We start from the raw sequence: 15,284 nt of genomic DNA, 5'->3' as shown, positions 1-15,284 counted from the left end.
GGATCCGAGGTGACTCTTTAGGTCGATTCACATACTGCTCATCTCTTGGTGCTAGTGTTGTTGACTATGCCATTACAGACCTAGACCCCTCCCTATTACAAGCATTTACAGTCAGACCACAGTCTACCTTATCAGACCACTGTCAAATAAACGTGTTTATAAAGAGAACACAACAAACTCATAGAAGCGAACAAAAGCCCTGCAATTTGACCAAATTGAACCCAACATTTAAATGGTCCCCAAACTCTGAAACCGAATTTATTAGCGCAGTCAGCTCAAAAGACATTTCGAACTTAATTAATACATTTAAAACAACACAGTTTATGACTAGTAAAATCGAGGTAAATGCTGCAGTACAACAAATCAATCATATTTATGAAAGATGCGCAATCAAAGCGAACCTACTCCGTACAAACAAAAAAACTAAAGTAAAATCTGGAGATGAAATCTGGTTCGATCATGAATGTAAAAGTAAAAGACAACGTCTTCGACAACTCTCCAACCAAAAACACAGAGATCCACACAAACCAGAAATAAGACAAAACTACTGCGAAGCACTTAGGGATTACAAAAATACAATTCACTACAAAAAACAACAACACCTCAATTATACTCTCAAAGAAATCCAAGACTCAATTCATAATAATCAATTCTGGGAAAAATGGAATAGCCTAAACAAAAAACAAAACCAGGACATACCCATACAAAATGGAGAACTATGGAAAGACTATTTTAAAAACCTATTCAGGGAAATCTCCTCAGATAGTCTTACACCTGATCAAAAAAATGTACAAACTAAACTAAAACAATTGGAATCCATCATTAAAAACAACCAAAACCCCTTAGATTACCCGATTAGCTTAGAAGAACTAAAAGAAGCACTAAAGAAATTAAAACCCAGAAAGGCATGCGGTTTAGACAACATCAGAACAGAAATGTTGAAACACAGTCCTGCAGCAATGCAAGAGGCACTTTTAAAAATGTTTAATTTAATCCTACAAACTGGACACTTTCCTGAAACCTGGAGTACAGGTTTAATACACCCGCTATATAAAAGCGGAGACAAATTTGACCCCAATAACTACAGAGGCATTTGTGTAAATAGTAATCTAGGGAAGACTTTCTGTGGTATCTTAAATGCTCGGATTCAGGCCTTCCTTACCAAACACAACGTCTTAAGTAAAAGTCAGATTGGATTTTTACCAAACCACCGCACCACTGACCACATTTACACACTACAGACGCTAGTCAATCAACACGTTCATCATAAAAACAAAGGCAAAGTTTATGCATGTTTCGTTGACTTTAAAAAAGCATTCGACTCGATATGGCACGACGGCTTATACTATAAAATTCTACAATCAGGCATAGGAGGAAAAGTATATGATATCATTAAATCCATGTACTCAGAAAACAAGTGCGGAGTTAAAATCGGTGACAAAAGAACAGAATTTTTCAGTCAAGGACGTGGGGTGAGACAGGGCTGTAACTTGAGTCCAACTCTGTTTAACTTATATATTAATGAGTTAGCAGTGTTACTGGAACAATCCAGCACACCCGGTCTCATCCTAAACAACTCAGAGATTAAAGCTCTTCTGTATGCAGATGATCTGGTGCTATTGTCAGACACTGCACAAGGTTTACAGCAACACCTGGACCTGCTGGAGAAATACTGTCAAAACTGGGCCCTGACGGTCAATCTGAAAAAAACTAAAATTATGATTTTCCAGAAAAAAGCAAGATTACAGGATAACAGATACACATTTACTCTAGGAAACACTGCACTAGAACACACCTTACACTACGACTATCTCGGGTTAAAAATCAGCGCATCAGGCGGCTTTGGTCTTGCGGTAAATGCACTTAAAGAGAAAGCTAGACGAGCATTCTATGCCATCAAAGGCAAATTTAAACAAACAGACATTCCTGCTACAGTTTGGTGTAAAATATTTGATAGTGTAATAATGCCCATAGCTCTGTACGGTTGTGAGGTTTGGGGTCCACAATGCCTAACAGATTACTCCAAATGGGACAAACATCCAATGGAATCCCTGCATGCTGAATTCTGTAGAAATATTTTAAGAGTTCAGAGAAGAACACCTACTAATGCATGCAGGGCTGAATTAGGCAGATATCCCCTAATAATACACATCCAAAAACGCTCCCTTAAATTCTGGTCACACTTAAACTCAAGTCCCCCGAACACACTTCAATATGAAGCCCTTAAAACCCAAGAGAAGAGACCTAAAACCAGTCCCATCTGTCAACTGGCTCTAAAACTCCAGACCAGCACTAATGAACGCAAACAAACCACAATAAACCAAATCATTAAAGAAAGTCAAACTTTATATTTGGATCATTGGGATAATGAAAGTAAAAACCAAAGTAAACTAGAATGCTATCGGGCACTAAACAGAAAATACAGTCTGTCAGAATATCTCTCCACAGTAAGAGATGTAAAGCAGAGACGAGTCCTCACTAAATACAGACTCAGTGATCACAGTCTGGCAATAGAGAAAGGCCGACATAGACAAACATGGCTCCCAAAAGAAGAGCGAATCTGTGTCCATTGTGCCAGTGGTGAGATCGAGACAGAGACACACTTTCTCCTTTACTGTGGTAAATATAAAGAGCTTAGAGAAAAACACTTTGACAAAATCTCAAAGCTCATACCAGAGTTTCATAACTCTTCAGATTCAGATCAAATGAAGATGTTACTGGGGGAAGACAGACACCCATCAGTTGCTGCTAAATTCATTTATCAGTTACACACCATCAGAAATAATCCACAGCCCTGATCTTGTACAGTACTTTTATTTTACCTCTCATCTGCCTCCATAAATGTACATTTGTATACTTCCAATGTTTATATTTCAAAGTCTACTTTATATTGTAAATATCCTCTGATTCTATTTTATTTTGCAGTAGTACTTCATCCATCACCCAGCACCTTAGCTTAATTGCACCTTAATGTTTGTTAATATTGTGTTATTGTATGTTTCTTGTTTTATGTTTAATGCTTTGGCAATATTGTAAGTGACACAATCATGCCAATAAAGTTCTTTAAATTGAAATTGAAATTGAGAGAGAGAGAGAGAGAGAGAGAGAGAGAGAGAGACAAAGAGTGAGCACGGCCCTGTATAGAAGTGGATTGATATGTTATTTGAAGTCGGCTCGTAGAGGACAAAACACCTGATTAAACTATAACGTAGCTATTATACACATTTTTTCAGGATGTTCTTGCGACCGGTGGCAACTTGTCCACGACCCGGTGGTTGGGGACCTCTGCGGTAGTGGACTCAGTTTGCAAAACCATTGCGAAAGCGTGTGCACTGTTTATTTATTGTTTATGAATTTGTGGATATGGATTGAAAATCTGAGAGCACTGATTGTTTAATTGTGCGTATGGTTTATTAATCCGCGCGCACGATTTGTAACTTGAACAGTTCAATAATCCGAGTATGGTTTATAAACTGAGGTGAAGAATTACAAAAACGTGTCCGTTTCTCGTAGGCATAAGAAGATGGTAGATTGCCACCAATAAAATCTACAATCAACTTAGCTTTTGAGAAACGAAGCCAATAGCAGACAGAAAGGCCCTATTTAATTTATATGGCATTTAAAAACCGTTTAGTATCCTGTCAATAACATAACCAAACAATACACTCTCTGTATGAGTGTATTACAGTTGTTCTACTAAAACTGAACATAAAAGCCAACATTCATCACTGCAGTGGATAAATCATCTTACATGTACAAAGTTTTGGCGAACACGTGCACCACCTGCTGGCCAGATCGATTAACAGCAGATGAGATTATACTCGGTACTCTACTGCTTTTCCTGCAGTTCCCGGATGTTAAATGTTGAAATCTGTACGACTGAATTTTTGGACTTGAATTTTTGGACGCGAATTTAAATGGACTGAAACTTGCCTGCTGAATATTTTACGTTGTATTTTTAAACAGACCGAATAATTTTAAAGTGAAATCTAAAAGGTGAATGTGGACTATTGAATTTTTAATACAGAAAATATACACGCATGTTGAATTTCAGCCCTTAAAAATGCAAAACCTAAAAATACAATGCATTAAAATTCAAGCACGGTTAATACAATGCATTTTTTTTCAGGTAGTACAATTCAACAGGCTGTTTTAATTCAAAAACATAAAAATACAATGCATTAAAATTCAAGTACGGTTAATACAATGCATTTTTTTTCAGGTAGTACAATTCAACAGGCTATTTTAATTCAAAAACTTTTGTCATTATTTTTCTTCCATATAGATCGGGCCAAAACAAATCACCAGATTCTGTGATAACTTATTTACAACATGTGATGTTTATGTGAGTGGTGTACATTTTAGTTTTTTTTTTTTTATAAAAACAAATAGGTTCTATCTACAAAGTCAAATGGAATGCAAAAACGTTGAAGCTTTCAATATATCAAAACTACTCAGAATGCAGATAGAATCTTATAATTGTAAGGCGGCAAAATGTACTCTGCAATAAAAGACCAATAAATTACAGTTAGGTAAGTGCCCCCGTGTCAACAAGCTCCCCCGCGTGCCCCCCATATGTGAAATCACACGAAAAAATTTGGGTGCAGTGCACAGTTTGTCATGTAAGTGCTAAGTGGCTAAAACTGTCAAGAGGAAATTACTCAAAACGAAACCTGCTTCAAATAGAAGGAGCATACACCAGTTTGTTTGAATTTTTCTTACTGGCAGAATATTTACTTTTAGCATCTTTCTAATTACTCTATTAGGCCTGTAGATTAGTGGCGGCTGGTGACTGCTCTTCCGAGAGGTGCAAATTTCAAAATATGTGTTTTCACATATCGGAGTGTCACGTGTGTTCTTATGTTTTCAAAATATTTCATGTGAACCATGTGCATCACGTGTCTTGTCAATATAAGTGCCTGCTGCACTTATATCGAAGAAAAGCTCACATTCACAAAATACTTGCAAGAAGACACTCACTTACAGTAAATTCTGATAAAGCATGAAATTATGTGAGTATCTGGCAAACACGAGCATCTTTTTTATCATAAACCCTTTAGACGTGTCTGCAGCCGGAACTTTTGACAGCACATGTGATGCACATAGGTTCACTTGTCGTGCAAACCATATATTTTGAAATGACGAACCGAACACGTGACGGGCTACATACATGCTGTGGCAAGCTTCGCATTGTGTGCCCTTGAAAAAGAAGCCACCACTGCTATAGATCTTCTAGATCCTTGTTTATTGTACAATTATTGTTGGGTATCAAATCTTTGTTAAGGGGATCTTTGTTTAGGACTGTATTCAGTAGACACAAAATAATACTTTTACTCTTTCTACTAAAACATCTTTGTTGGTAGAACATTTTAAAGTTGTTTTTACAGTACTGTAAAAGGTTTGGTATAACATCAATAAAAAACTTAAATATATTTTTATATAATAAGATACCAGACTATATTGCAATATTAAGAAGTTTGTTTTACTTCATAAACTTTACTTCTACAAAACTTGTTGTTTTTACCTTACTGTATTAGCAACTATTTTCAAGGGACCAACGTTAAAATAGCCTGATAGTAAAAACAAAGAGATGGTGCAATATGGCCCAGAGGTCATTAAACATCATGAGTTTGGTAATTGCACCCCTGAGATCATTTGTCCAGGTGACCATTCACACAAATCTCCACAGGAATAACAGTCAGATCACTTTATGTGGACATTGTTATTTTAACATTAAACACTTTATAGTGTTGGGTAATCACAAAATAAATAGTGACATTACTGTATAAGAAGTGAACACACTACATATTATTAATTATTCAATTCATATTATGTTTATTGATGAAATTGCACTGAAATAAACATGAAAGCATGTTTCATATTTTTTCTTTTGAAATGTTGCAACATTAGTAAATGCATTAGTTAACATGAGTGGATAGGGAGTATAATGAGTATAAGGATGCTTAGATAACAGTAGATCCATAAGCACTAATTCATAACTATTTACAGCATACAAAGGCCTATGCTTTATCATTTCAAAATCTTTTCTTTGGTGACAGGGTTGGTCCTGAGTGACTGATGTTCATAGGCAATAGCTCCCAAATATGCACCAGGCTGTAAATCTTTACCCTATTAAACCGTAACATGAGCTAAACATAATAGTAATGTCATAAAGTACATTTTTGTTTAATCATTTACTAATCTTACACTACTTATATCTGAATCATGCCATCTGTCTTTTCATCTATGTACACAAAATCTTATATTAGAGATCATTAATAATTTTTGATATTAACACACGATTTCAATAACCTTTTACGGACCTCTTTGAGCTTAAAGCCATAGATTACAGGGTTTAAAAGAGGTGGCACGATGAACATCTCCAAGGCCAAAAAGTCACGCAGATTATCTGAGATATTGCCTGTGCCATATCTGCTGTACATGAGGTCAAAGAAAGCAGCAAAAGCAAAATTGATCATTGTGATCAAGTGAGGCACACAAGTCTGCCAAAATTTCCTCCTGTTCTCTAAAGATTCTTTACATGCAATGATAAGTACAATATAAGACACAATAATAAAAACAGACAAGCAAAAAAACAAAAAAATAACAACAATGCCATAAATGTTACTGACGATTGCTAATTTACATGAGAGCTTTACCATTGACCAGTTGTCACAATACAATTTATTAATGTGGTTGGAACACAATTCCAATCGATTTGACAATACAATAGCAATGGTCGCAGAAACTAATGGTGGGATCCAACATAAGCTGAGTAAAATTCGACATGTAAATCTGTTTAGCTTTGAATGATAGTCTAAAGGTCTGCACATGGCCACATTTCTATCATAAGCCATTACTGTTAGTGTACAACAATCACATGCGACAGAACCGTAAATCACAAAAACTTGTAAAGCACACATGTAAGAAGGGATCACATATGAATCCCGTAATAAATCATGTAGAAATTTAGGATAGAATCCTGTTGCTCCATATATATCATTTATACACAGATTGCACAGGAAAATGTACATTGGTTGATGGAGAGCTTTCTCCAAAATGATCACAGCACTCACCCAAATGTTCACAAGCAATATCATAATATATAGCAATAAAAAGCATGTGAAGTATACATGTCTGTATGATTTGGAGCCTTTTGGTTCCATTAGAGTATAAGTAGCAAAATAAGTCATGTTATCCATTTTCTTTTTGTAAGCCCACGAGTTAAAAAATAAAGAGTATGGTAATTTGGTTGTTTAATTTCACCAATGAGCTTAGTAGTTTATTATATCACAACAGCTATTGTCCAACTTGAAAATCCAACAAAGTAACCATTACCATTTCTTTCCGAGGGCTGTAATCGGTTGTCAGTGGTGAAATGGAGGCAGCATTCATAACTGACCTGCTTATAAATGTTTTTCGGAGTCTCTTGAGGTTATACTATGAACTATTTTTGGTCTTTGAAATGTGCTACATTATAATACAATATTCTTGTACATTACTTGATCACTTGCCTTTCTGTGCTAGATTTTGTGTTGTGCCTGTGTTGCCAAAGGTTTCCTATGGGTACTCAAGTTTTCCAGTCCCAAGATTTGGTTGCCCATAGATGTGAGTCTGCATGTGTTTGTGTGTTAGCCCTGTGATGTACTGACCACCTAGGTGTTTCACTACTTGTGACCCCACAGACAAGTATAAGCAGCATAGAGAATTAATAGATGGACTTTTGTCTATTTCTTGCTGTATTAAAGGAGATGATTTGAAAATGGATGAGGTGACTTTGCAAAAATTAACAAGGCTTGATCATGACCCCTGCCACTAACTGCACTGGTTCTGTAAAAAGTCACTTTTGTAAAACACCACAAGCTGACCTATTCACACTGCACTTAACCCTGGTTTAGCTACTGCAACAACCTGTTTTAAAACACAAGGGCCTGATTTCTGACTTCTTGTTATCCTCAGTATCTAGTATTCACCACCATATATCCATCTATTCATACTACTCTTTGCAAATCTTGCTGTTCAGTAATAAATAAATCTCTCCACGTGGATCCTGTGAGCCATTTGAGTCAGAAAAGCAACACTTACATTTGTTTTGATTTGTTTTAAAAGTACACTGTTAGATGTCGCTGTAGATTTAGCAGTACATTACTGTAAAAATCCACAGTACTATACTGTATGTGTACATTACAGTACAGTACTGCAGTTCATAATGCATTCTGGGTAAATTTGTTTGAGCGGGAAAATTTTACAGTATATTTTGGTCTTGATGTAACCTTGCTGTAGCCATTGCTGTAATGTGCCAGGTGTACTTGCAATAATCAGAGAAAGTGCGCCAACGTCAAATCACACAGAGGGAGAGAGAGCACAACTCCTGGCTGCAGCTGAAGGAGGACGATTGATTTCTGGCAGTTCGGTAAGTTTGAAATATTTCTGTTTCATGAAAACTTAATTTTTAGTTTAAGAATGTTGTCAATAGTTTGTCACAATATTGTTTTAAACGTGCAATGAGAGAAAAAAACGGTCGCCAACAAAGTTTCAATCTCCCTCAGAAAGTAAGCTTACACACAGATGTCTACCGCTGCTTTAACTCGCTTTACACCTTTATTAATGAATATAGGGTTGTTTTAACTAAATTATGAGGGTTTTGGTGAGTTTATATTGTGTTGAAAGTGTGGTGACAATGAATATTTTTAACGAAATGGACAAAGACAACCCGCCAGCGCGGTCTTGCGGTCCCAGCATAATGGTCATTTATCTCGGCGTTTCATCCGTTCAGTTAGCGTCAGAGAAAAGTATTAAGTTCGACTGTTTGGCAAGGCTGACTCGTGGTTGTAAACAGTCAGGACTTGACACGCCGTACACAGCATACTGTAGTACCGCAGTCCTCCTCCACAGAAGTGAAAACAAGAAACCTCATATTTAACTGGATACATACATCGAACTCATCGCAGCTTTAACTTCGACCAAATATCATTCAGACCTGGGCTCATCTAATGCTGCGTTCCAGGCAACCTGTAACCCGTAACTCACGACTTCAAAACCACGACTCACGACTTTGAACTGAGAGTACATCGATCTAGTACGAGTTCACGGGTGGGAAGTCACGGGTTTGACTGCCGTTCCAGTGCACTTTCACCGGTAGAAGGTTGTAAAAACACGAGTTACAGTCTGCCTGGAACGCATAGGGTCGTGAGTCGTGGTTTTGAAGTCGTAACTCACGGGTTTAAAAACCTGCCTGGAACGCACCATTAATATCAGATGAACGTAAGGGATTGCCGCGCTTATTGTTGTTGTTATTATATTACGGTATAGCAGCAAAAGCAGAGAATATCTTCTCTTAAGCGTTTTACACGTCCAGTAAGTTGTCCAATACATTTTTATGGCATATTGTTTCCACCACTTCAAATGCATTACATGCAGTATATATAAGTTTCCAAAACACATCAAATCAATGCACGAAAAGAGAATGGGCTCCGCATTTACGTACCTTTGTCTTCTCGTCTCTGTCATATGATCCTTCATCGCTGGATGTAAAATAGTCCATTATAACATCGTGTAGGAAACTGGCATCACCAGGATTGCTCAGATTTAGGCGATCATGTTTATCTTTAAAGTGAGCAGCTAGCTACTAACTTAAAAAACTTTGCGTGAAATAGCGTGTTACACCGCAGCCGGTCCGGGTTAAACATTAGGGGAAGTCTTTTTACCTTGTCACTATAAATCGAGACATTTTCAGATATTTTCTGTAGACAAGATGTTATAGAATAATAATAAAAAAAAGACTTATTTAGATATTTATATATAATATATAATATAACAACTAATATATATATATTTGTTTTACAACTGACTAAACACTTACAGAAAGGTTTGATTTGTTAGCATAACATGATCTTAGATTTAAACACTTAATACATTTTTAAATCAATCACTTTGTCTCTGCAGAATGAACATTATCAAATATTATTAATGTTGTAAAATATATTGTTCATTGTTAGTTCATATTAGCTAAGGCATTACCAAATGTTAAGGAATAAACTATTGTAGTAAAGTATTACTAAATTTTCTTTTTCCATTTCCTTTACAATGTCTACTTATTTCTATGGCTAACAGATTTTGTAACATTTGTATTTTTTACAGTCTTACCATTGCTTGTAAGCTGGATTGGGTAAGATGGATCATCTTTAAAGGAACCAGGCAAGTACATGATGTACAGTTACAAGTCATGTATTTTTTTGACTGCAATATTAAATGCTTTCACGTCACATGTAAAAGTACACAGGAATGTGGCAAATCACTTTTTATTTGTAGTTTACCTGAGTGTCATTGCACTTTTCAGGAGTTAAGGCAGATGTGGAGGCACAACGGGTGACACCAGACACACACCAAGCACATTATGTTCGGTAAGTTTGCACTTTACCACTACAGCTTCTTTAAATACCCATCTATACTCATTCACAATTCCCACACACAACACTGTAACACGACCATACACAACATGTACAGAATTGTCTTAGTTTGCCATGTAGAAATATACAAACAGAAATATTCAGACTTTGGTTTTTAAGAAATTTAATTTAATAATTGTATTTATTTAGCAGAGGTGTCCCTGGACTTTATTGACAAAAGATTTTGTTTTCAGAATAAAAAGTTGTGTCCAAATCAGTAACAATTGTACTTTCTGTTCAGGACATTCAATCATGACATGATCCAGGTGGATGCTGTCCATTGAGGAAAGAGTTTGTTCAGCGGTAAGTGAATCTTCTGTATTTTAATGTAATTAGGTGTGGAACAGTAGAATAAGAGCAAAAGGTTTCAGAATAGGAGTAAATTCAAGGCTGAGTTTAGTTTTTTAAGAATCTTTTTCTATCTTATATTTGTTGACTTAATGTTTATGATATTTCTAACAGGTTTCTGGATAGAATTAATTCCAAAGATGGGAAGAAGTGCACATCCAGACAAGGAGCAAGCAAAAAGACAAGGAACTTGGTGCAGAGAAAAGCTGTGGCCATTAACCCCTGTGAACAGCTTCATGCAGTCGCTGATTGAGTTCGAATGGACGACTTCAAAGTAAAGGCCACTGTGGTCTGTCTGCCACAGTTTAATTTTAAATTTATTTTTAGTGTTCAATGAAATTCAAGTAGAATATTTAAAACTATGGGCCAGTGTTCTTTTTACCACAGTGAAATGTTACCTTTTAGTCGATGATGGACTTTAAACTGAAAACTTCAAACTATGGACCAGTGTTCTATTTGCCAGAGTTAAATATGTTACAGCAGGGGTCTCCAAACTTGTTTATACTTGTTGATTTTATTTTATTTAACTTGTTTATATGTTTATTATTGTTTAAAATCTTGTTTTAAATATGTTTTGTTTCAATTAAATGTTTTTTTTAAATAAAATTTTGATACATACATTGCTTGGATTGCCTTTTAATTCATTATGTTTTAATGTAGCATTTTTACCATATTAATAACTATAGATTTAAACCTAAATATCTAGCTATTATATATAATATTATTGTATTAACTGTAATAAGTAATAAATAGTATTTATGGGTCAATATAGTGTGATGTCATGAGAGGCTACACAGTTTTCAGCAGGATGGCTCAAGTAGTGTGAGGAGACAAAGTTCAAACAAAACAAGGATTTTATTATAGTTTTTGGGAATTAACAACAAAAATCATTCTGGCATCTTGTTGACCTTCAAGCATCAAACTTCAATGAGGTCTCTTCTCATAGTCCTGATTCCCTCAGGTAAATAAACATTCTTCTATTCTTACTTCAGTCCATGTAGATTGTGGTCAACCCAGTAACAAGCCCTTCTTCAGTCTGATAAGGATTTCCAACGGCAAGGTTTTTCCAATGTTAGTTTCTCCAGCTTTTGTGTTCCTCTTCTGCTAGTGCAGCTTAGAGTTTTATTTCTCAAACCCCACACACACACTGATTGTGTCTCTCACCCTTAAAAAGCCTTCAGCTCATCAGATCCTAATCAGTCTCAGCTGTGTGGGAATATTGATTTATTTGAGGGGTGACGTTCCCGACTAGCCCAGCAGATGGAGCCATAGCTGTTTGTGATTGAAGCCATCTCAGAGAAATGTACCGTCCCTCCAGGACACAGCCTCTAGTGACATCACACATTCCTCCCCTCGAGACCGACGTCCTCGTCGGGGTAAAGGCAGAGAAGAAGGCATCACGCCGGGAGAGGGCATCTGCATTGCCGTGGCGCTTGCCAGCCCTGTGTACAACAGAAAAGTTAAACGGTTGCAAGCTCAAAAACCATCTGGTAACTCTACTGTTAGTTTCCTTGTTCTTTGCCATCCATTGCAAAGGGGCGTGATCAGATACCACAGTGAAACGTCGACCCAGGAGATAGAACCGCAGGGACTCCAGGGCCCAGGTTACAGCAAGACATTCCTTTTCCACGGTTGAATAATTCTTCTCCCTTGGAAGTAACTTTCTGCTTAGATAGAGAATAGGATGTTCTTCACCGTCGTGTGCCTGGGTGAGGACAGCACCTAGACCCACCTCTGATGCATCCGCTTGGACAATGAATTCTTTCTTAAAGTCAGGCGCCACCAGGATTGGACTGGAGCAGAGTGCTCGCTTTAAGTTAACAAAGGCTGCCTCTGCTGCAGGATTCCACTTCACCATTCGTGAGTGGCGTTTGGTTGTCAGCTCTGTTAAAGGTGTAGCTATGGTAGCAAAGTCCATAATAAAACGTCTATAGTAACCGGCTAGGCCCAAAAATGACCTTACTTGCTTCTTGGTGATGGGCTGTGGCCAGTCCTGTATGGCCTGCAGTTTGGCTTTTTGAGGTTTGACCAACCCTCGCCCAATGGTGTACCCCAGGTAATTTGTCTCATTGAAGGCCAACCTGCACTTTTTTGGGTTCGCTGTGAGCCCTGCCTCCTTGAGCGAATCCAGCACTGCTTGTACTCGGGGTATGTGGCTGTCCCAGTCTGGACTTTGTATGACCACATCGTCCAAATATGCCGCTGCGTACCTCTTGTGGGGAGCAAGGACTCGATCCATTAGGCGTTGGAATGTGGCAGGTGCCCCGTGGAGACCAAATGGAAGATGGGTATAATGGTAGAGGCCGTCCGGGGTGGCAAAGGCTGTCTTCTCTTTGGATGCCTGGGTCAAGGGCACTTGCCAGTAGCCTTTGGTGAGGTCAAGGGTGGTTAGGAAGCGAGCATGCCCCAAGGAGTCTATTAAATCATCGACACGAGGCATTGGGTAAGCATCGAATTCTGACACCTCATTCAACTTTCGATAATCATTACAAAACCGTACTGATCCGTCTGGTTTGGGAACTAGTACAATGGGACTTGCCCAGGCACTTTGGGACTCTTCAATTATTCCCATCTCTAGCATCTTCCTTACCTCCTCTTGTATAGCTACTTTTCGGGCCTCCGGCACACGGTATGGACGCTGATTTACCGTTTTGCCAGGCCTGGTGCGGATCTCATGTTGGACCACCTCTGTGTGTCCTGGAAGGGAGGAGAAGACCTCCCGGTTCCGATCTACGAGTTCCAGGGCCATATGTCGTTGATGTGGGGACAGACTTGGACCCAGCTGAACCTCTTCTCGCACCAATTCCTTGGTCCCTGTGGGGGGTAGACAGCTGAACATCGCCTCTCTGGCGTGCCACTTCTTTAAGAGGTTAACATGATAAATCTGCTCAGTTTTCCTTTTCCCAGGTTGCCTCACCTTGTAGTTTACCTCTCCCATGCGTTCAATGACCTCATATGGTCCTTGCCAGGTTGCCAGGAATTTACACTCAACCGTTGGCACCAGGACCAGCACTCTGTCTCCCGGCTTAAACTCCCTGGGTTGAGCAGACCTGTTGTAGGTGGCTTGCTGTTGCCGCTGACTGGCCTCTAGGTGTTCACGCATCATGGGATAGATGGCCTTCATTCTGTCCCTCATGTTCCCGACATGCTCGATCAATGTTCGCTGTTGGCATGGCTGCTCTTCCCAGGCCTCCTTGGCGATGTCGAGCAGTCCTCTGGGTCTGTAGGAAAGCAAGAGCTCGAATGGTGAAAAACCAGTAGAAGACTGAGGTACCTCTCTCACCGCAAATAGTATGTATGGTAACAGCTGGTCCCAGTTGCGTCCATCTTCCCCAACTGCCTTCCGTAGCATGGATTTTAGTGTTTTGTTAACACGTTCGACTAAGCCATCCGTCTGGGGGTGATAGACTGAGGTTTTCAGCTGTTTAATTTTCAGTAACGCACAGAGTTCTTTCATCACCCTAGACATAAATGGAGTCCCTTGATCTGTCAATATCTCCTTTGGGATTCCCAGACTAGTTGAGAGGAGGAACAGCTCTTTGGCGATTTGTCTGGATGTAGCCTTCCTCAGTGGAATGGCCTCAGGGTAACGGGACGCATAGTCCAGGATGACTAGGATATACTGATGTCCCCTGGAACTTCTTGGTAAGGGCCCAACTATGTCTAACCCAATCCTCTCAAATGGAGTTCCGATAATGGGCAGGGGAATGAGCGGGTTTCTATATGTGGGTTTTGGCGCCACCTGCTGACACTCAGGGCAACTACGGCAGTAGTTCTCTATTTCTCTGTGTACGCCTGGCCAAAAGAACCGTCGCAGGATTCTTTCCTTAGTCTTCTCTATGCCTAAGTGGGCGTGAGTGATTTAGAGGGTTGCACTTGAGCATTCTCAGGGTAAGTTTTGTCTCTCCGTCTACGAAGTACTCGGATTAGCCTCTCTTGAGTTTCTCTCCAGAGTGGGTAAAAGGCTGGGCAGTCTCGCCCAATTAGGACAGGGACAGGGAGGGAATCAACCACCCCCGCCGCCGTGAGTATGGTGCCCCGGGTGGTGGTCATTGTGAGTTCCGTAACGGGGTAGTCTCTGGTGTCTCCATGGACACAGGAAACAGGGAGGATTTTCCCTGGGGTCAGACATGATGGGCTTACCAGGTCCTTACGCACCAGGGTGACCCGGCTACCTGAATCTAGTAAGGCCTCCACATCCTGTTGATTCACCGTCACCGGGCAGGTGGGGGGTCGATCTGAGCCCCCATCTACGACTCCAACGAGCGAGGCATAATGGTGTGCGGGTGGTGAGCTGGAGGACTCAGCAGTGGGCATAGGTTCATCCGCTGGTTTCCCGCACTGCCAAGAGATATGTCCCATCTCCCCACATCGGTAACACTGTCGAGCTTCACTCTCTCGCTGTATTCTCCCTGAACCCGACTGGTTTCTGGCTCCCCCTGGAGCTGGGATAGGTCCTGACATGGCTGGGCTCGAGACCTTGGGGTT

At 39.4% G+C, this 15,284-nt stretch overlaps 1 protein-coding gene and 1 long non-coding RNA gene across 2 annotated transcripts; one reads left to right on the top strand and one right to left on the bottom strand.

The window, feature by feature from the left end:
• Positions 1-6,275: 6,275 nt before the first annotated feature.
• On the bottom strand, positions 6,276-7,202 carry LOC135776806 (olfactory receptor 5K1-like). The gene has a single exon (XM_065287724.1). The coding sequence runs from the start codon at positions 7,200-7,202 to the stop codon at positions 6,276-6,278; it is 927 nt and encodes a 308-aa protein (XP_065143796.1).
• Positions 7,203-8,111: 909 nt separating this feature from the next.
• LOC135776861 (uncharacterized) lies at positions 8,112-11,550 on the top strand. The gene is made up of 5 exons (XR_010544215.2): positions 8,112-8,413; positions 10,141-10,197; positions 10,340-10,403; positions 10,690-10,751; positions 10,911-11,550. It is a non-coding gene; the product is annotated as an uncharacterized lncRNA (long non-coding RNA).
• Positions 11,551-15,284: the final 3,734 nt, after the last annotated feature.

The sequence above is a fragment of the Paramisgurnus dabryanus genome, chromosome 18, assembly GCF_030506205.2.
Source record: "Paramisgurnus dabryanus chromosome 18, PD_genome_1.1, whole genome shotgun sequence".
Lineage (NCBI taxonomy): Eukaryota > Metazoa > Chordata > Actinopteri > Cypriniformes > Cobitidae > Paramisgurnus > Paramisgurnus dabryanus.
The sequence above is the reverse complement of the archived record's forward strand: the minus strand, read 5'-3'. Positions and strand labels throughout refer to the sequence as shown.